Source organism: Oryctolagus cuniculus, chromosome 14, assembly GCF_051225735.1.
Source record: "Oryctolagus cuniculus isolate XC-2025 breed Fujian yellow rabbit chromosome 14, ASM5122573v1, whole genome shotgun sequence".
NCBI lineage: Eukaryota > Metazoa > Chordata > Mammalia > Lagomorpha > Leporidae > Oryctolagus > Oryctolagus cuniculus.
The window spans coordinates 79,671,444-79,693,779 of NC_142880.1; the positions used below are offsets into that span (position 1 = coordinate 79,671,444).

At 44.4% G+C, this 22,336-nt stretch overlaps 1 protein-coding gene and 1 non-coding gene across 22 annotated transcripts in view; one reads left to right on the forward strand and one right to left on the reverse strand.

Annotated features, from left to right (window-relative positions):
* The window catches only part of PDE4D (phosphodiesterase 4D), a 1,644,269-nt gene that overhangs the window by 192,308 nt on the left and 1,429,625 nt on the right, over positions 1-22,336 (reverse strand). For all 21 annotated transcript variants that reach the window (XM_070056730.2, XM_008262244.5, XM_089313185.1 and 18 more), the window contains 2 exons: positions 18,994-19,067; positions 14,148-14,197 (listed from right to left, as the gene is read on the reverse strand). In XM_070056730.2, the coding sequence (XP_069912831.1) occupies positions 14,148-14,197; positions 18,994-19,067 (124 nt within the window). The remainder of the gene's footprint in view (positions 1-14,147; positions 14,198-18,993; positions 19,068-22,336) is intronic.
* LOC149122402 (Nuclear RNase P) lies at positions 14,769-14,948 on the forward strand. The gene has a single exon (XR_016220908.1).

Genomic DNA, 22,336 nt, shown 5'->3' on the forward strand with positions numbered 1-22,336 from the left:
GACCTCCCCCTTGATTAGTGGCTTTCTAGAGTCTGATCCCTTCAAACCTCACCCTCCAGCCTCCCCACTAATTCTCAGGGAATTGGGAATCCCTCCAATAATGTTCCACTCAAGTCTGTTTTCTGTAAGTTGCCAGAGTTGGTTTTTGTCTCACAACCCAAGGATCGCTGCTGATACACCAATCTTGGTTAGAAACCAGCCCAGAGAAGAATGGAAGCCTCAAGGCTTTGTAGAGACAAAGGTTGCATAAAGTAGAGCTGAAGCGTACACACAAGCTCTCACAGGGTCTGCCTTTGCCCCTCACAAACATACTAGAATTCAGATGAAGCTGTTTCCTCCTGACTCCTGGGAAAACCTGTCTATAGGCTTATTCCAGGTGTTGCCATCACTGTGGACACTTGAGGACTGCCTATCTGGGGATTGCCTTCAGTGTCCCTGTTACACTTGGGTATGTCAAAATGGTCATTGAAAATGTGAATGATGAAAAAACTATGCACAGATTTCAAAATATTTTTTCATCAAATGCACTGATCGATCACTTTAAAAATATTTATTTATTTGAAAGTCAGAGTTACAGAGAGGGGCAGACAGAGAGAAATTGATTTTCCATCCACTGGTTCACTTCCTAAATGGCTGCAACAGCAGGAGGGTAGGCCAGGCCAAAGCCAGGAGCCAGGAGCCTCTTCCAGGTTCCCCACATAGGTATAGGGGCCCAAGGAGTTGGGCCAACTTCTACTGCTTTTCCAGGCCACAGCAGAGAGCTGGATCAGAAGTGGAGCAGCCAGGACTCAAACCAGCACCCATATGGGATGCTGGCACTGCAAGTGGCAGTTTTACCTGCTATGCCATGGCACCGGCTCTGAACCCTCACTTCAAACACTTCAAAAGTATCTTCTGGCCTGTGCCATGGCTCACTTGGTTAATCTTCCACCTGCAGCGCCGGCATCCATTATGGGTGCCGGGTTCTAGTCCCGGTTGCTCCTCTTCCAGTCCAGCTCTCTGTTGTGGCCCAGGAAAATAGTGGAGGATGGCCTAGGTGCTTGGGCCCCTGCACCTGCATGGGAGACTGGGAAGAGGCACCTGGTTCCTGGCTTTGGATCAGTGCAGTGCCAGCCGTGGCGGCCATTTGTGGAATGAACCAATGGAAGGAAGACCTTTCTCTCTGTCTCTCTCACTGTTTATAACTCTACCTGTCAAATAAGTTTTTTTTTTTTTTTTTTTAAAGTATCTTCTTCCTGAGGGCGGGTAATGTGGCTTGGCAGGTTGAGCTACTACTTGGGATACCACATCCCATATTTAGTGCCAGTTCAAGTTCTGGCTATTCCATGTCTGATTCAGCTCCCTGCTATTGCATCCTGGGAGACAGCAGATTATGGCTTAAGTGCTTGGGCCCCTTCCCATGTGGGAGACTGGATGGAGTACTGGACTCTTGGCTTCAGACCGGCCCAGCCCTGACCATTTTATGACATTTAGGGAATGAACTAGTAGATGGAAGACAGAGGTCCCCACCCATCATCACCTTGCTCTGCCTTCTGAGTAGGTGAAACTAAATATTAAATACACATTTTTTTTGACAGGCAGAGTGGACAGTGAGAGAGAGAGAGAGAGACAGAAAGAAAGGTCTTCCTTTGCCATTGGTTCACTCTCCAATGGCCGCCGCGGCCAGCGCACTGCGCTGATCTGATGGCAGGAGCCAGGTGCTTCTCCTGGTCTCCCATGGGGTGCAGGGCCCAAGCACTTGGGCCATCCTCCACTGCACTCCCTGGCCACAGCAGAGAGCTGGCCTGGAAGAGGGGCAACCGGGACAGAATCTGGCGCCCCGACTGGGACTAGAACCTGGTGTGCCGGCGCCGCAAGGCAGAGGATTAGCCTAGTGAGCCGCGGCACCGTCCTAAAGACACATTTTTTAAAAGTTTTTTACTTAGATTTTTCTTTGAGAGTAGCTTCAATTCTGGAGTTATCCTCACCTGTGCTAACTTGGCATCCTGTCTGGAGAATGCAGCTGGAGAGTCTATTGGACATAATATTTTGGTCAGAAGTGGGGGGACAACTTTTCCTTGTATGAACTATAAAGCATCGCGAAAGCCATTTCCACAATGTTTTGAGTCATGGCAGCAGGTCTCAGAAGGGAGTTTCCCAAGATGAGAATTTTGAAGCTCAGCGGTAACAGAATAACAGAATGATGGCTAGTGACAGTTTCTAGTGTGTTCTCAACAAAGTACTCTCCACATATCGCTCAATAAGACACAGTGTTTATCACGTTCCATACGCTGTGCCCGTTTTGTCCCTGTTTTCACCTGGATTAGCTCACGTCCTCCTTCAAAATTAGAGAGGCGTTATTGTAGTCTACCTAGCAGAGTTTTCAGGCCATTGGAGTAACTTATCCAAGGTCCCAGACACAGCCGAAAGCAGGTCAGCCAGCCACAAAGCCCCAATCTCCTGACCTCTGACCCCTGTGCTTCCTCTTCCGCCCAAGTTCTGACGTGGACACCAAAACAAACAAAACCTACCAAGTCTTAGAACTTTTTCAAAGTCAAGGCCTGCGGGAAAAGAGAACATAGGTCTATTTCTGTAAAAATAATTGCAGTCAAATAGTATAGTCTACCATTCATGACTTCAGAGTTGTCTTAGAGACTCTCACTGTTCCTCAAGTCTGTCTTAGGTCCACGGCCAGTCCTTTTCTACTTCCCTACGTGGCTATTTGGAAAACATCACTCTTTTTGTCCTGCCCCCAGCCTTCTCCTTTATCTGGCTCGAAGTTATTCCTAAGTCCCTGACTCGATTCCCCAAATCCTTTCTGGCCGCTTCTTCTTTGGTCTCCAGGAAGAAGGGCTCTCCCATTCCTTCCTCTTCCCTTTTTGACTGTATTTATTCACTCCTTTATAAGCCCTGTTTTTCACCTACTTAGAGTTATCTGTTACTTAACAGCACACCTTTTACTGTGCTCAATCCAACACCCATCCAAGGTCATGGTTCTGAAGCTCAGAGGTGTTCTCTGGCTCACTGGGTCCTCAGATCCCAAGGACAGCCCTTCACAGACAAGAGACTGAATGAATGGAAAAGCAAACACAGGGAAACACGGAGACAAGTTCTCCATGTGGACAATGCAGTGTGCAGTAGGCGAACATCTGACACATGTCCATAAGAAAATCTCATCAACACCCATCTGTTTGCCAGGTGTGTAGAATACAGCAAATCAGAAGCACCAGCCCAAGGCAATCAGTGCTGACAACAAACTACAGAAACGTGAAGGGAGATGAAACATGGAAAAGCACTGGGTATTTAGGCAGCAGAATGCTCTGTCTGGGAGATAGCGAGCGAGAGCACTTCATGCCGAGAAATGGTACCCAGGAAGGCAATGATGGCAATGAAGAGGCAACGGCAAGCCTTCACGCAAACAGAAGAGGAGGATCCCCACAGGGCAGAGCCAGTGCTCCAAGAGACATCACAGCCAATCGTCCTAGAAGCCAGGTGAGTGTCACAGCTGTACCTAAACCTTGCAATGCCTTCCCTCTGCCGCACTTCCCACACAGACCTAGCGCCTTTTCTGCCGATGCTCTGGCCCTCTGGTGACAATGGGCCCCTCTGAGGGGACAGGAAGAGAACTGTGGGAACTCTGAGTGCTGGAAGAATTCTGCGTCCCAGGCAGGAAACCTTGCCCAACTTCTATAACTGACTGAGGCTTCCAAGGCATTTCTGTACTCGCATAGCTCTTATCCCCACCTCCTGCCCGACTCTCCACTCATACTCAGTAATTGATGGCACAGATCTGTTCTTACTCTCAAAGGAAAAGGAAAAGACACATTAAGAAGGAAACGAAAGAAAGGAGAAGAAAGGGAAGGGGATTGGGAGAGGGGGGAGAAGAGAAAGGAAGGGATAGGGTGAGGGAAATCAGGGGGAGCAACTTTGGGGAGCTGTAGATACAGCTGCTTGCACATGATTGAGTATGTATGTCTGTGCATTTGGGGACAGGTGTTCAGCACGGCAGTTAAGATGCTGTTTGGGATGCAGAATGATGGGGTTCAAGCCCCAGCTCCACATCATAGTCCAGTTTCCTGCTGATGCAAATCCTGACAGGCAGCCATGAGGCTCAAGGACTTGAGTCTCTGCCACCCATGTGGGAAACACAGATGAGTTCCAGGCTGCTGGCTCTGGCCTGGCCCAACCCTGACTGTACCGGCATTAGAGGTGTACACCAGCAGTTGGGAGATCCATCTCCATCTGCTCGAATTTCTCTCTTTCTGCTTCTGTCTCTCTGCATTTCAAATAAATTAATAGATTTTTTAAATTTGAAGGCAGAAATATTTACTACTTTGTCTCTAAGTTAGGCTTAATATGTACTTTGTCATGTGCTAGTTATATATACATATATATATTTAATTTAAATAATTTAAACCATTTAACTTGGGGCCAGCATTGTGGTATAGCAGGCACAGCATCTGCCTACGATGCTAGCATCCTATATGGGTGCTGGTTGGTGCCCAGCTGCTCCAGTTCTGATCCAGCTCCCTGGTAATGGCCTGAGAAAAACAGCAGAAAATGGCCCAAGTGTTTGGGTCCCTGCCACCCACATGGGAAACCCGGATGAAGTTCCTGGCTCCTGGCTTTGGCCTGGCCGAGCCCTGGCCGTTGCAGCTATCTAGGGAGTGCAGCAGCAGATGGAAGATCTCCATCTCTCCCTCTCTCTAAGACTTTCAAATAAATCAACAAATCTTAAAAAAATCATTTAACTTGTCGAGCCCATTTTCTCATCTATAAAGCAAGAAATAGCAACTGTGCCCACCTCTTTGGATTAATTATAAGGTTAAAAAGATTAACCATCTATAGTGTTCAGTACATATCAAATGTCAGTTGATGTTTACCTTTTTTTTTTTTTTTTTTTTTTTTTTTTGACAGGCAGAGTGGACAGTGAGAGAGAGAGAGACAGAGAGAAAGGTCTTCCTTTGCCGTTGGTTCGCCCTCCAATGGCCACCGCGGCCGGCGCACCACGCTGATCCGATGGCAGGAGCCAGGTACTTCTCCTGGTCTCCCATGGGGTACAGGGCCCAAGCACTTGGGCCATCCTCCACTGCACTCCCTGGCCACAGCAGAGAGCTGGCCTGGAGAGGGGCAACCGGGACAGAATCCGGCGCCCCGACTGGGATTAGAACCCGGTGTGCCGGTGCCGCAAGGCAGAGGATTAGCCTAGTGAGCTGCGGCGCCAGCCAATGTTTACCATTATTAATATTAGTGCTAATATGTCCAAACTGATTTGTAAAGCATTTCTTTTTTGAGATAATAAAGGAAAGGACACTGTGAGTGAATTTCCTCATTTATTCACAGAGTTAAATAATTCATCCTGGGGTCGCCACTCTGGCATAGTAGGCCATGCCTCCGCCTGAGGCTGCACATCCAATATGGGCACCAGTTCATGTCCTGACTACTCTTCTTCTGATCCAGCTCTCTGCTATGGCCTGGGAAAGCAGTAGAAGATGGCCCAAGTCCTTGGACCCCTGCACCCACGTGGGAGACCTGGAAGAAGCTCCTGGCTCCTGGCTTTGGATCACCTCAGTTCTGGCCATTGTGGCCATTTTGGGAGTGAACCAGCAGATGGAACACCACATCTGTCTGTCTGTAACTCTACCTCTCAAATAAATAAATAAATCTTTTTTAAAAAGTCATTCCAACATTTAACCAGTAAAATTTGAGAAATTGGTCCAAAAGAAATTTTCAGTGTTTTGTTCTACAATAGTCTGAATTTCTGAGTATGCCTAAGAGTTCCCCCACCTTTTTTTTTTTTTTTTTAAGATTTATCTTATTTACTTGAAAGGTAGAGTTTCAGACAGAGAGGGAAAGACAGAGAGAAGTCCTCCATCCACTGCTTCACACCCCAGATGGCCCCAATGGCCAGCGGTGGGCCAGATTCAAGCCAGGAGCCAGGAGCTTCCCCTGGCCCTCCCACATGGGCGCAGGGGCCTCCACTGCACCTCCAAGGACATTAACGAGGAGCTGGATCTGACGTGGGGCTGCCGGAACTCGAACGGGTGCCTACTTGTGATGTCGGTGCTGCGGGCAGTGGTTTCACCCACTATGCCACAACACCAGGCCCTCTAGTGTACGTTTTAAGGCGTAAACGGTGGGAAACGTTTTGTAGATCAAGTGAGAGACCTAGGAGTGCAGTTGTTGTTCTTTATTTCTAATTTTTTTTTTTTTTTAAGGAGACTTGGTGTTGGTTCTGTGAAGACTCAAAGAATACAGTTACTATTTCTCTGACTCAATCCCATCCCACAGATGGAAACCTGGACTTGATACTGCTTTTTCTTCTCAGAGAGGAGCAAGTGGGTCAAATTAAAATCTCGTAAACATTTTGAGTGATAACAGAGATGACCACGCCGAAGATGACGGCCGTGGTGACGAGGGTGGCGGATAATAATGTCATCTTGTGTTTTCTTGCATTAATCAGTGAGCACTTCTCACACGCTATCTTGTTTTCCCCTGACTGCAATGTTTGTTAGAAGGGGGTGTGGATGTCACTATATACACTTCCCAGCAAGGCAGGAGCATTCTAACAAATTACCAGCAACTCAGTGACAACACAGGTCACAGCTGCGTGCTCTCCTACTTCCTTCAACGTTCCATCATTCTCTCAAGTCATTCCATTGGGAGCCCGTGTAGACCCCGAGCCTGATGCCAGGGATTCTGCTCTGGCTTGTCTGAGAATCGTCTCTCTGGGCCTTTCTCAAGCATCCCTTGGAGATTCCTTTACTCTGGCAGGCTGGGGAAGTTTTTCTCCCTTGGAACTTGGGACCGTGAGGAAAGGACACGGGTGGGAATGGACTTTGGGGACATCTAGGTCCTCTACTTACTCAGTAGCTCTGCTAATCAATGGGAGGCTGCGTTATGGTCTTGTGATGGGTAATAGATAACAGAGTGCTGCCCCACCCAAGAGGTCTGTCTTACTATTCTCTGAAAATGCAGTCGGCACTCGACTGTGGCAACCCCATTATTGAAACATCATTAGGCAGTGTCTCCTCAGCGCCTTTTCTAGGCAAGGAGAAGCAAACTGACAAGTGAGACCTAAGAAATACGTAGATGTTTGTCCACAGATTCTATGTAAAATCTGCTTTTGTTGTTTATTAGTCACCATCTAGAAACGTCCTAAGTGAAATCTAATATTCATAATTAACATGCATGTGTGCCTATTGTCCATAAAGCATTTCAAGAACTCTTCAATATAGAAGCATTTTCTATATTATTATAATAGCCTCAAAAGCAAATAATTTAAAAAATTTCATTACATTTTTACATACATAAATAGAATACCATCTTATCTAGCATTTGTGTTATTTTCACCTTTTACGCATATTCACAATGCTGTGATGAACATCTGTGTGTACACAGTTGCATTTCTTCCTCACTTCCCAGTACAATTAACACCCAAGCCTTCTCAACTCTGTCTCCGAAAAGAGTTATGGGTCTATTACCTCATCTCCTCACATTTGAACTCAAGTTCAGAGCCACAGAATCTTTATCATGGAGGAGGCCTACACGGGTTCACATTGCTGTTACTCAAGAATGCAGGTATACTCCCCTGATTAAAAATGACTGATGACTCTCCACTGCCCATAAGAGGAAGTACACTGCTACTCAGGCCTGGGAAGCTACGGCTTTACCCTACGTGGGGAGCCTCATGTACAGGTGCTCCCACACACATTCAACCGTACTCGCCTGTTACTGTTCCCAGTCCCTATCTAGACAGGCATTAATGTCTCTGTATCTCACTCTGGCTGGTCTCCTGGTACAGGTCAACCTTCCCCTAACCACATGGAGAACACTACATTCCTCACAGCTTAGCACAGAGTTTTCCCCAGGTGTTTGCTGCCTACTTCAAATACCTGTACTTGAAGAGGTCTAATTCATGGTGCTTTTTTATTTCTTAATCATTCATAATTCCTTCTCCCATAGATTGCATGTTACGTGAAAGCAATGGTCACATTTTACTCATCTACTTTGTTGCAGACAATATATAATAAGGTGCATATTTGTTGACCCAGTGGGTAGTAACAATATTAATACAATGATAGCAATAATTATAACTAAATTCTGTTGAATACCTTCTAGGTACCAATCACTGTGCTAAGCAAGACTTAGAATTTACTGATGAAAAAAATTAAAGCTTAGAGATTTTAATTAAATTGTTGAAAATAGGATTGTAAGAGGAAAGCCAGGTTTTCCCTCTATATTGTTGGTCTAAATCTTTTTGCTGTGTTGACTAAATGAATATTTAATTATTCCAATTAAAGTTATAACCAAATCAGACACTTTGTCAATAGAGATACACTTCAATTATTCTCCCCCATAATCAGAATATATCACTTGTTTTCACTGTTTAGAAAACCAAGCATAACTTCAATTAATTTCTGGTCAAAAAGTCACCATCAAACATGGACTTTTTATAAATAAATAGGAGAAATCTCTAAAGGAAAGCCTAAGAAGATCAAACTGGTATATTTATAAGGAAAGAACTGGACTGTCACTGCTCTAAAAAAACCATAAGTTTAACTAATAGTCATCCTTCCTGTATTTAAGCAAAGCCTTTTTAATGTGGAGATATTGTAAAAGCAACACCTTTAGCTTAAAATTTTAGAATATCTGACATGAGATGTATTAAGTATAAGAGCAAAACAAGCAAAAAAACCCTCTAAATAAGACATACATGATCCTTATGAATGTTTTATTAAAGCTGTTAAACATAATACATCATGAGCATTCTCCAGTCACATACTAAGAAAGGTCACTGAATGCTCACTCTGCAGTAACTGAAGTGTCGCCACAACCTTTTTCTTCTTCTTCTTCTTTTTTTTTTTTTTTTTTTTTTTTTTTTACAGGCAGAGTGGACAGTGAGAGAGAGACACAGAGAGAAAGGGCTTCCTTTGCCGTTGGTTCACCCTCCAATTACTGCTGCGGCCGCACCGTGCTGATCCGAAGCCAGGAGCCAGGTGCTTCCTCCTGGTCTCCCATGGGGTGCAGGGCCCAAGCACTTGGGCCATCCTCCACTGCACTCCCGGGCCACAGCAGAGAGCTGGCCTGGAAGAGGGGCAACCGGGACAGAATCTGGCACCCCGACCGGGACTAGAACCTGGTGTGCCGGCGCCGCAGGCAGAGGATTAGCCTAGTGAACCGTGGCGCCAGCCAACAACCTTCACTTTTTTTTTTTTTTTTTTTTTGACAGGCAGAGTGGACAGTGAGAGAGAGAGACAGAGAGAAAGGTCTTTCTTTGCCGTTGGTTCACCCTCCAATGGCCACCGCGGCCGGCACGCTGAGGCCGGTGCACTGCGCTGATCCGATGGCAAGAGCCAGGTGCTTCTCCTGGTCTCCCATGTAGAGGCAAGGGCTCAAGCACTTGGGCCATGCTCTGCTGCTTTCCCAGGTGCATTAGCAGGGAGTTGGGTTGGAAGTGAAACAGTCTGGGCTCGAACAAGCGTCCATATGGGATGCAGCAGCTTTACCTGCTACACCATAGTGCCAGACCCTATATATTTTTTAATATTATATAGACTATATACAAAATATTAAATATACTTTATTTTAAAATATAAAATATTTTAAACTAATATTATATAGAAACACTCAAATAGACTTAAAGGGCAGATCTAAGCAGCTAGCATTATTACTGTCACCATGAAATAGTTGCTTAGTTTCTTTCCTCTAATTAGCTCAAAGCATTGAACGATTAGCTCAGGTAATAAAATATTTGTCCAGCTAAATGTCTTTCTTCTTGCTTTCTCCCTTTGGATTTTAGCACAAAGAATAAACATAAGATTTTCTTTTCATCACATTTTGACTGACTAGTATTTGGACAGTTTAGTTTTTAATCCTCTACCTACTGGTTGACTAAATTATATTTAGAATGTGCCCTTTTTAAGAACAAAGCCATAAATATTCAGGGTAAGAAAATACAAAGCGGAATGGAGACTACACCGCATTTTTTCCTGAACCAGTTCAGGCTGAGTCGATGGACATCACCGCATCATGTGTCTCCCTCTACAGGTGAGAAGAGGTAATCACACTAGTTTATTGCTTGGATATAAGACCTTGCATTTTCCAAACTCAGAAGCCAAAAGTCCTCTGTCTTAGGCCGTCTATCTTTCCGCATCTAGGATATAACCAGTGTAGAATAAAAAAGACCTAACTTAAAGGACATGTCCAAAGTTTGGATAACATATTTTCTAATTTTCAAGTTCATGTACAAATACTCCAATGCTATATCTATTACTTAGAAATTAACATTCTTCAACACTTTTCTCTAAAACACACACTCCCATGAGACGAAGGGCCAATTATTCTTATGAGTGGAAGAGGGACCCTGGGTTCAGAAAAAGGAACCATATGGGGCTGGCACTGTGACGTAGTGAGTAAAGCAGCTGCCTGCGACGCTGACACCTGTGTCCCATATGGGCGCCACTTCCTGTCCTGGCTGCTCCACTGCTAGTGGTCTGGGAAAGGCAATGGAAGATGGTCCAAGTGTTTGGGGCCCTGCCACCGACGTGGGAGACCCAAATGAAGCTCCTGTCTCCTGGCTTCAGCCTGGCCCAGGGCAGGCCATTGAGGCCAGTTGGGGAGTGAACCAGTGGATGGAGGATCTCTCGCTCTCTCTATCTCTAACTATGACATTCAAAATAAATAAATAATTTTTTTGATTTTTAAGGAACCACATACTTATTCCTGGCTCTGCTACTAGGCAGCATTTTCTCTCACATGTCTCGGTTTTCTTCTCTTTAAAACAAAGAAATCGAAGTAGATTTTCTCAGAGCTATGCTTGCATGAAAATCCTCAAATCACAGGTGATGAAATGAAGTTGAAAACTATGGAAATTCAGAAACACACTCAACATGATACTGGGAAGACATGACAAGATTTCCTGGGATGGCTGCAGAACCTTTTTCTTTACATTGGAATGCGAAGTGCTCAAACGAATTGACCGTCCCATACAGTGATACAGCTCAACTCCCGACACAGAGATCGAAAGTGATCCCAAAACATGTTTCGCCACACTGTCCCTCTGGTGCACACACCCACCAAGTAGGTGAATACTTACTCCAAATAATGTAGGGATTTCTGAAAGCACCTTGACAAGATGTGAGTGAAATGCACACAGAAGCTGATAGACATTTAATGACCTCTGCCACCTCTATTCTTCTAGTTTTTAAATCAGCCTTGGGAACAACCACAAACAAATGTGAGCCTGGGGCAGGGTTGGAGGGGGCCCTACTGGGACTCTATCCTTTCTGTAACCCTTGAATCCTCACAACAGTCCTGAGAATTGGGCAAAAGAGAAAGACGGGGCTCACACTTTGGCTTCAAATGCTACCCACCATCTTTTGTTAAAGCACCAGAAAGAACAAAACAGGCATTTAATAGTCTCTATTGTAAACGCACCTTTAGAAGCTTTGTTGTTAAAGAACTGTTAGATCACTTTAGATCTGTATCTTTACCTATTATAGATGGAAATAAAAACTGGCAGTGACTAACATGCTTTCATCCTAATGGAAAATCAAACTTTCTTAGCTTTTGTACGTGTCAAGTGGAATAGTCTCAATGAGGGGAAAAGGATATTGTGAGTTCAAAGGGAGAAATCCTTAGAAAGCATGGCATGACATCAGAGTATGATATATGCAGACAGTTGAAGTTCTTTTTCTTCTTTTTTAGAGTTTACTTATTTATTTGAAAGGCAGAGTTACAGAGAAAGAGAGAGAGATCTTCCATATGCTGGTTCACTCCCCAAATGGCTGCAATGGTCAAAGCTGGGCTCATCCAAAGCCAGGAGCCAGCAGCTCCTTCCGGATCTCCCACGTGAGTGCAGGGGCCTAAGCACTTGGGCCATCTTCCGCTGCTTCCTTAGACTCACTAGGAGGGAGCTGGACTGGAAGTGGAGCAGCCAGCTCTTGAACCGGCACCCATATGGGATGCAGGTGGAGGCTTAACCTGCCATACCACAACGTGAGCTCCATTAGTTTCCTATGTAGATTAAGATATTTCTATAGCCCCATTGACCCTAGGCTTCAGGTCAGGAGCTTGAGGGTACAACTTAAGCCATATGCACCTTCCTTTCCAAACTTTATACTTCATGGTTTGCTCTAGAATTGCTTCAGGATCTCAGTATTATATAAAAGTTTCTAAGATCTCCTGTGGGGCCTTTCACATGTGTCTGGGACCAAGTCCAAGCCCTCTGAGTGCAGCCATCTCCCTTTAATCTGGGCTGGGCATCTGCCAGAGTGGCTGAGCAGCCACCCCAAGCACTGAGCACCCAACTGTTTCTTGTTGGACCAGCAGTCTGCACTGGCACCTGAAGCTGCACCTCTGGGCGGGGGGCGCTGGCTCACCTGTGAAGCCAGCTCCTGTGTGACCCGAAACTAAAAGATCTGGGGACCAAAATAGCACTGCATTCTACTGAAAACAGTCTCACTTATTACAAAAATGGCGTGAGGATTCTTTGCAAAGAGATAGACTGCCCAGCCCAGGACTGGAGACCAGATTCCCCACGGTTTGTCTTACTAGGGCTCCAGGCTCACGTCCACAGAAGACTGGTTCATCCCACAACATGTTCAGAAAAGCGCACAGAGACACAGGACATGGCTCCACACCCTCTGCTTAGTACAGGCCCATTTATATTGAATTTGGGTTTCTGAAGACATTTTCTACCAAATATCTTCCTGTAGCATAGATAGATTTTTATTGTTCATCTCTCGATCAATGTGAAGAACCAAACTGGTAAACTATATACAAGGAAACATCAAACAGCTCACAGAAAAATGTCATTAAAAGATAATGTGCCTTTCCCATGAACTTTTTGAAGAACCCTCGTATATACTCTGAAATAACAATTGAAAATAATCACCAATAAGATCATAAAAGAGAAACATGGAAAAGAGAGCCAATGATTTAATATTCACTGAAACACAAGTCCCATTTGATAGACTCTCTAAGGAGAAAACATTAACTGGTTCAGAATCAACTCTGAGGGGACTGGCATTGTGGTACAGCAGCTAATGCCACTGCCTGCAACACTGGCATCCCCTATGGGCACCTATCCATGTGGTGGCTGCTCTACTTCTGATCCAGCTCCCTGCCAATGGCCTCGAAGAGCAGCAGAAGACAGGGCAAATGTTTGGGCCCCTGACACCCATCTGGGAGACCTGGAGGAGGCTCCTGTCTCCTGGCTTCAGCCTGGCCCAGCCCTGGCTGTTTTGGACAACAGTGGAGTGAACCAGCAGATGGCCAATCTTGCACTCTCTGTCTCTTCAAGCAAAGTGTACTCCCAAATAACTAGGTAAGTAACTCCTCAGCATAGTTTGGGTTAGAGTCTAAGGAAAAACTTTGAATCAAATCAAATATTGGTCTAGTTTGGAGAATCTCTTTCCCAAGCATTTATTTTAATGAAACAGGGTTTCAAGTAATGATTATATTGGTTCAATTTGGTTTCAGGTTCAGCAAAATGAGACCATGCATTCTGTTTTTGGTTCAGCCAAGGTCAAGTCTCATGTCTAAAACAGACTAATAGGAATTGGGATAATTTTATTTTTACACCTTTATCTTTCCTCATCTTCCCCTACACTTTGCTTTCCCAAACATCTGTGGATTCTCTTCTTTCAATCCCAATGAACCTTTCTGCATTGTATTAAAACCTCTCTTCCCTTCCAAACTGAATTTGTTCTTAGCTATAATAAGGATTACTCAGAGCTACTTCCAACACACATTTGGGATACTGATTAAGTAAGAACCCTTTTATGATTTCACTTTCATTAAACTAAGCTGCCACATAATCACATCATACCACATATAAACAACCAAGCATGGAACCAAAATATTTACCATTTTGAAGCTAATGTTACCTCTAAAAATACAAATGACCAGAGCAACGCTAAACTGAGCACAAGCACAAAGTTGCAAGGTTAAAAAAAATGACATCTCAGTCAAGATTTTCCAAGCAACAGCATCAATAGACAACTTGTGAGATCATGGATTGCAATGATAACATAGAGAAAAAAACCCTATTTCATTAACATGTTATAATTACGGTATAAAACTGCTGTTAACATGATGTTGACCCTTGGGAGGTACAGCCTCTTCCTAAACGCGCAAAGAATAAGCTCCCAGATCCTTCTTACCTGTTATGGTGGCTTTGTTGATGGATGGTTGGTTGCACATGGGTGATCTTCTGACAAAGAGAGAAAAATGTAGAGAAGTAAATATTGGTGATTGTTGGTTTGCAGATTCCCTGAGGCATTTCTGATATGGCATTGCAATTTAAAGGATTATTTTTAAGTTATGATATGCAAATGAAGATGCTTGTAGGCTATGCAGTCAAGTTCCTGGGCACCCTTGCTATGATGGCTCAGGCCACATGTGTCAAAGAAGAAAACTGCTAAATCTCATGTGGATAGGCTTTGGAGTAAGTACAGTACAGTGATATAAATGTCTCAGGGACACCACAGAAGCAAAATTCTTATTCATTGCCTATATTCAATTAAGCCAGGACTCACAGAACACAGACTTTCTGAATTAGAAAAAGCAATCAATCTACAAGCTTACATTTTTGGCACAAATCTTCATGATCACCTTACATTATCAGATGTGAATGACTCCTTGTAAATTATCTTTCAATTAGAGAAACTAATTCAAACTTTTTCAAACTATTCAAACTTTCTCCTTTCTATCTTCTTACACTGCGAAACATCTCTGAAAGCTTTGTTGGGGACGTTTGAAACTTCAGAAGTACTACAAATGAGGGCAGAGGAAGCTCATCAGTGGCCACGGGATGAGTGCATCGCGTCACTCTACTCCATGGCCCCTGGGGAGACCTGAAACCAGGACCAGTAGTGGCCTAAGAGGGCTCTTGCTGAGTTTCAGGGAGGTCAGCTTCGCAGGGAAATACTACAAACAAACAGAACTTCAATAGATTCTATTTTGTATTCTGTAAGTTTTTAGTTGTTTTTCATGCTCTATGATTGTAAACCTCTTGAGGAAAACAAAAAACAAAAATCATGCTATATGATTAACCTGTGTTTCCTATAGAGCCCAGAATGATGTATCCAGAATTCAGTCAGTGCTTCATAAATCATGTTGAGAATGTGATTTATGGAATGTTTGAAACATAATTTTCTAATGTTATTTATAATTGGCCATTTTAAAAAATACACTGCTTTTAAAAATCCTTTAAGAATAGATACATTTAAGGAAGTAGCAAAACATCTGAGTTTTATTTGTTTGTTTTCACTTCTACCAGTAGCCAACAGGGAAGCACTCAATGTGCTAAAGGAGCACTTCCACAGAGTTTTCTTGTTCAGTCCTACTAACGCACGAGACTTGTGGTTCTCCTTTTACCAATGAGGAAGACAAAGCTTTAGGAAGTTGAAAAATGCGTTTAAAGTGGCAAAGCTGAGATATGAACTAAAGCACCCTGGTTGTGGGGCTTGTGCTCTGGCCTGTGGCCACATCTGTAGATGCTTTTGTGGAACCGGGATGGACAGCCACACACAAGTCTCTCCCAATGCACCCTGCTGGTGTGACGACTCCCTCTGCAGGACTGCGAGACCCCTGGGGGAAGCAATCTGGTGTTCTGCAAATCCTTGCTGGCTCTACTCAGCCTCTGGTTCCACTTCATTGCTCTTAAGTTTACTGACATCAGCTTGAGATTTAAATTTTGTTCTTGATTTGAAAATGCACTCAGATTCTGAATAATGGGAATTTTTTGATTACAAAACAAAAAAGGGAAATTTGAAGTTGATATATATTTCATAAAACTAAAAGGTTAATGCTTCATTTATTTGTTTGAGAGATAGAGAGTTCCCATCCACTGGCTCATGTCCTGAGTGTCCGGGGCTGGGTAGGGGTTGGGCCGAGGCAGGGTTACAGACAGGTTGGGAGCTGGGAAGGCTATCCGGGCAATTACTGGAGCCATTCCCTTAGGAAGCTGGAGTCAGGAGCAGGGCTGTGCATCAAACCCAGGCCCTCTGATGTGGGGTGTGTGTGTCTTAACTGCCACTGGAACTGCTAGCCATTGATGGGAACTGCTGCTCTTAAATAGCTTTGGTCCATATCCTAGTAGCTATCTTCTTGCTGAAAGTTCAATATTCCAGTAATTTATGCACTGATGGTTTCTTTGTAGTCCTTGTACTTTAAGAACTGGTACTGGCTAGGGAAGTTATCAATTGAATAATTTTATGCTATTGCATAGTTTTGGAAAACCAAAAGTTGGTTGCCTCCTTACCATTTCTTGTTAACATCAATATGACAGCTGGCACTTGGGAGCTTGATACAAGTAACAGCAAGCAGAAATTATCCATATTTTGATCTGGGGTTAGATTGATGCATCATTTAATAAAGACTAGGCCGGAACAAGAACAAGCGAGGGGTGAGGGAGTGGTGGCAGGTTAACAGACGTCAGCCACGCATCAGAGTGCACGCCCAAGGGGTGGGCTTTCGGTGCATTCTGCCCACAGTCCTCTCCTGCAGCACATAAGAAGGCAGACTGTGCAGGCCTGCGAAGGCACCTTCCACAAAACCCAGTGGTGAGTCTGGAAAGTTCCCAGGGCCCTGGAGTGCACAGCAGGTCAAGTTCTAATTCCTCTAGAGTCATCAGTGACGAGCCAGAGTCATGTCCCTGAACAGAACGCAGCCTAGCAGTGGACACTGAATCCTACTCTTTGATACTGGAGGGGGCTGTCGCAGTTTGAATCAGTAGAGGAAGCACAGGCATTGTCCTCAAGAGAGGCCACCCTGGCCTTCACCTAGAGTTTACCGGATGACATTGTTGGCCTAGATGTCACCCTTGGCACTGCACAGTGGTCAAGGCTGGTCAGGACTTGAGGTGTCAGCTGCAGTTCCGTATCCTCCTCTAGCTGCCTCTTCCCACTTTAATCTGTCTGCCTCTGCAAGTCAGCTGAAAGCGCCTATCTTGCATAGCACGGGGCTCAGATCATCTTCGTGGAGACAGAAGGGCCAATCCTGCTTGCCTGCCACAGTTTAAATGCTGCTACCCATGTGACCACGGCTAAAGGAAGCTTAAAGGGAATTAATTTCCTGTTTGCCTTTCAAACTGGTTTCTTAGATGAAATTTGACAGTAAAGCATTTGAGAGTGATAATTAGTAATTTCATTCCCTCCTGCAGAGCTGAGATTTTTCTAACCATGTGGACATTGTCCCTATAAGCTACCAAACCCCCAAAGCCACGATCCCATATGGCTACGCTGTATGGAAAATGTGGTTGGCATGAGCAGCACACTTGGGTTGCACAGGCTGAATGACCACACTACACTTTCAGCCAACAAGCATCTGCAGGGCCATCACTCTGTATTTTGCTAGGTCCAGGGAATGAAACGGTGAGCGAACTAGCGCCCCTGCTTACCAGGGGTTGACATTGTTAAGAATCATCCCAACAAGAATATGGGCAACAGGAGCAGAGAGACAGGTGCTAGCATGGGCATTAAGGACAGGATGCAGTCACATGGAAACGGGAAGGCATAGCAGCCGCTTTGGGGCTAGTGGGTGTGTCTAGGTTGGGTACTGTCAGAGGGGATAGACCCCAGGAAAATGATACTGAGGCTGTAGCCTAAAGAATGAATGAGTTATTCTAGGGGATGTGGAGAGGAAAAAGAAGGTGCAGGGCCGGCGCTGTGGTGCAGCAGGTTAAAGCCCTGGCCTGAAGTGACAGTATCCCATATGGGCGCTGGTTCTAGTCCCAGCTACTCCTCTTCCAATCCAGCTCTCTGCTGTGGCCTGGGAAAGCAGTAGAAGATGGCCCAAGTCCTTGGGCCCCTGCACCCACGTGGGAGATCCAGAAGAAGCTCCTGGCTCCTGCCTTTGGATCGGCGTAGCTCTGGCTGTTGTGGCTATTTGGGGAGTGAACCATCGGATAGAAGACCTCTCTCTCTGTCTCTACCTCTCTCTGTAACTCTTTCAAATAAATAAAGAAATCCTAAAAAAAAAAAGAAGGTGCAGAGTCCAGGCTGAGGCAGTAGGACCACAGAAATTCCTCACCTGCTAGCACGGCACTCAACTGAAGGTTCTGGGTTCCAGTCCAGCTATTTGGATTGTGGCCTCTGTATTGATTTTTTAAGGACCATTTTCTACCACAGAAAATCTACATAATGGCTAGAGCTCTCTTTAATTGTGGAAAATGTGAATTTAGGAGGTCAAGTCTATTATTATAGAAGGGAACACTCAGACATTTCATGTTCTTCAACAAAGAGCAGCTATCATATAATTTTATAGACTTGGATAAGTTTTAATTCCAAATAGATTTCTAGTCACTGTTTTCTTAATATTAACTTTTATGTTTTGATCCTTCTGGAACATTCTCCCAAGTTGCTATTTTAATAATATGTTTGTTACTACTCATGGTTTTTAAAAATACTGTAAATTTGAATAATGGGTGATCAGTTTTGCTTTTAATCTTGGAAAATCAATTTTCTCTTTTTAGATTTTTCACTTTGATCAGAATCCTTAAATTGCAATGATCTGCCATCTCAGCTTTATCCCTTTTTCAAATTCTTCTACCGTTAACACAGAAATCACAATTTTATTAATTGCTCCATGAAAGCTGCTGATCTGAGAGTCAGTAACAGCAGAATAATCAAAGTTCTCTGGGGTCTTAGAATGAAGAGGGTGACTTTGAGTTGACTTGGAAGCTTGGTGAGACTATTTGCCCTGGTTAATTTACGAAGTAAGCCAAAACTATAAAATTACCCAGCGTGGAAGGAACTGTGGATGCCAGGTGATTTCCGACAGATGGGATCACCACATTTATTTGTCACAGTACATCATTTCTGATATCAGAAACCTCACCACAAAGTATTTATAGGAAACTAACAGGGCGCCTTATGACTCAGTATACCTCGTTAGACAGCATGGCAATGACTCAGAGTAGTGTGGCATATAATGTCTTGTGTTCAATGAACTTGAGACCACACTAACAGAGTTCAGCAAGAAGGAGGGCAGAAGAGGATCACTTACTTGCTGGGCGCCCGTTCCTGCAAGTTAGTCAAGGCAGCAAAGTTGTTTCGCACGGTTCGCAGGCTGGCCAAGACCTACAACAACAAAGCATCCTTTAAACTTCTGCAACTGGGGTCATTTTAATGCATTTGAAAGTGATTTGTTAGGAGAAAGCTTGATATTGCTACTTGCCACTCAGTTTCAGACCCCACTGAGAGGTCTCCTGGCATGCAGTGAAGTCTACATGCACCTGTCTGAGGTGCAGACAGCATGAGCCAGAACCCTCTCCTCCATGCCCATGACCATGGCGGCCATGGCAGCAGTTTCCACTGTACCCTCGGATTCCATAGCCCCCAGCATAATATTCCAGGCAACATACATACACACAGCACTGTTGCATTTGTTTGCAAATCCGAAATAAGGTTAAATGGAACACCAATGGAGATTTACTTTAGGGATATAAATAGGACAAAATGACTCCCGAATTCTCTTGACAATTTCACCATAAATCCCATCATTTCAAGCCAGCAAGCTAAGTCAATGTCAAGTTGCTTCCTCACCTTTGCCGCATGTACCTCTAGCTTCCACAAAGGCATTTTCCCCCCAGGCTAATGTTATCAGAACCATGATAGAAGAGACCCACAGGGACGCACCACTCACGGAACATGCAACTGCCATGCCTGTTCACAGCGTGTGGCTCACGGAAGATATCCAATGAGACACTGGATAACCAAAAACACTGACCCAGCATGGCCCCACACATGCCAAGGCAGAACCAGCAGGTGCCACTGTCTCCAGCAGCCCTTCCTTTTTCTAACTGCAGTTGGAATTAGAAATAGCTAAAGAATAAGAAGCAAGCCTGGGGCAGGAAAGTTGTAAGAGGCCACTTCCCACTGCCCTCTCACTTCCTCCTATGTTGTGTGGCTTCCCCCAGGGTGAGCCCTCAACCAGGGTACTTCCAAAAGCCATGGCATGAGAGAAAGGAATGACATTCCTATCTTTGGTCTGGCACTATTTTGGCACAAAGCATTCTGAAATCTGTGCATGGCTTGTCATAACACACAACACTTCACTTTCCATGAACATGTGGGAGTGCCCTTGTACCAGGTGGGATTACAGGTGATCTGGAGGACAACTCGAATGTTCAGTTTATCTAAAACAGATTTAACGTGTTCCACTAGGCACAATGGATCAACCCAGGCTGCCTAGCTCAATTTCATATTAAGGCTGTGAACTCGGACGGGTTACATCATCTCCCTGTGCCTCGGTTACCCCGTGTGTAAAACAGGAATCGTAGTATCTGCTTCATGGGCTTGTTGTGAGGATCGAACAAAGTGACAGGTTAGGGGTCAAGAACAGGGTTTGGCAAATAGAAAGCCCTCAGGGAGGGGGGCAGCCCACTGTGGCAACATCACACTGGGTTCATGATTTGGCGTGCACATGGGAACCTGTTTAATGTCTGCCCTTGGAAGCATACGGCATCAATTAAAAGGAATTTCTAATTGCTCCAGGGGTCCCAGAATGGTTTCCAGCATTTTTTCATCCAACCAAGACCTAGTGTAAAAATCAGGCTTTTTTATTTTTTGTATACAAAAGTGCCTCCGATATTTGTCCTTATTTTTAAAATGACTTTTATTTGTGTGAGTCCAGTGGGTCCCCTGAAGGAGTTAATGGTGTTTCCTAAGCAGCCAGCCATGATGAACTCAGGCACTGGAAAACCCTGGCTCATTATCGCATGTAAACAACTCCCAACTCCAAAGGTCAGGCTGGCTATGACGGAGTAGCCACATAGCCCGCTGCTGACATCATACTGCGAGGTCTTTCATGAGCCGTGAAACCCTGAATGATGCCGAAATAAACTGGATAAATGATCCACTGCCATTTGATAGTGCAGCCGTAATTTGGGCTTTAAGAAGTGAACATCAAACATTCGAATAAAGCATTTTAAAGAAGGTTATTACACCAGCTAACCGATGCTTTTCCTATAAAAAATTTTAACCTTGTGAATTCTGACATTTTCATTCTGATACACAATCACTAACTTTACTGCATTGGATAGCTGGGTTTGATAAAAATGGATTGCAGGCAATTCTTGTTCTATGCTCATTTGAAAGGAAACTTTAGTTCCTGAAAATATTTAGGTAGAGAATTTTGCCTTTGTTGTAAGAAAGATATTAAATTAGATTGTTTTGTCCAGGTTTCTCGTTTAAATGCTATATATTTACTTTTGAATACTCTGTATCTTCACATACTGCTGAATTCAACCAGGAAAATGTATTATGAAGCCAAAAGTCTCCCCTTCACTAATTAATACAGAAATAAAACTGTTATTTCTGAGAAGGGGCAGGTGGATGAACTTGAGAGGGGTACTGTTCTATTTCTTAAACTGTCTATTTTACTGTTGTTTTTTTTTTTTTTTTTTTTAATTTGACAGATAGAGTTAGACAGTGAGAGAGAGAGAGAGACAGAGAGAAAGGTCTTCCTTCCATTGGTTCACCCCCCAAATGGCCGCTACGGCCAGTGTGCTGCACCGATCCGAAGCCAGGAGCCAGGTACTTATCCTTGTCTCCCATGCGGTGCAGGGCCCAAGCACTTGGGCCATCCTCCACTGCCTTCCCGGGCCACAGCAGAGAGCTGGCCTGGAAGAGGAGCAACTGGGACAGAATCCGGCGCCTATATGGGATGCCAGCACCGCAGGCGGAGGATTAGCCAAGTGAGCCATGGCGCCGGCCTCTAATTTACTGTTATTCCTTGTACTTCACATAAGCACTGGATACACTTTTTAGATGCCTCCCAGTGTGCGCATCAGCAGGAAGCTGGGATTGGGAGCGGCACCTGGACTTGAACCCAGGGCTGCTGGTGTCCCGAGCCATGGGTCCACACCTTTGCTTTTCCTTCCACAGCAGCTTCTAGCCTCCTTGAAGTCACTGCTTTCAGAACTGTAGTCAGAGTTACCCTGTTCCTGTAATTTTCTTCACTCATTTATGTTTGCTAAATCAAAAGTCTCTGGGGGTTTCTCCAAACAGCATAATATGGCTGGAAAATTAAGGTCACTTCTTTCTCTTTTTCCCCTTCAGTATAATCTGTTAGCATCTGACAAACATCAGGAGTGATGAGAAGAACTTGTGTGCGCATCTTAGCGGAGAAATGCTGATGGTGTCACAGGGACACTCTGGACACAGATGCTCACTTGTTAGCCCGTGGGGACAGACGACAGGGGAACTTTAGAACATTTATGGGAAAATGGAAGTAAAAGATAGCTTTATCTTTCACGCAATGGATCTTGAAACTCAGGCATAGTCTTTTCATACTACGTAGTAGCCGTGAGATTTTTGATGACCCCTCACAGATACTCACACTCGTG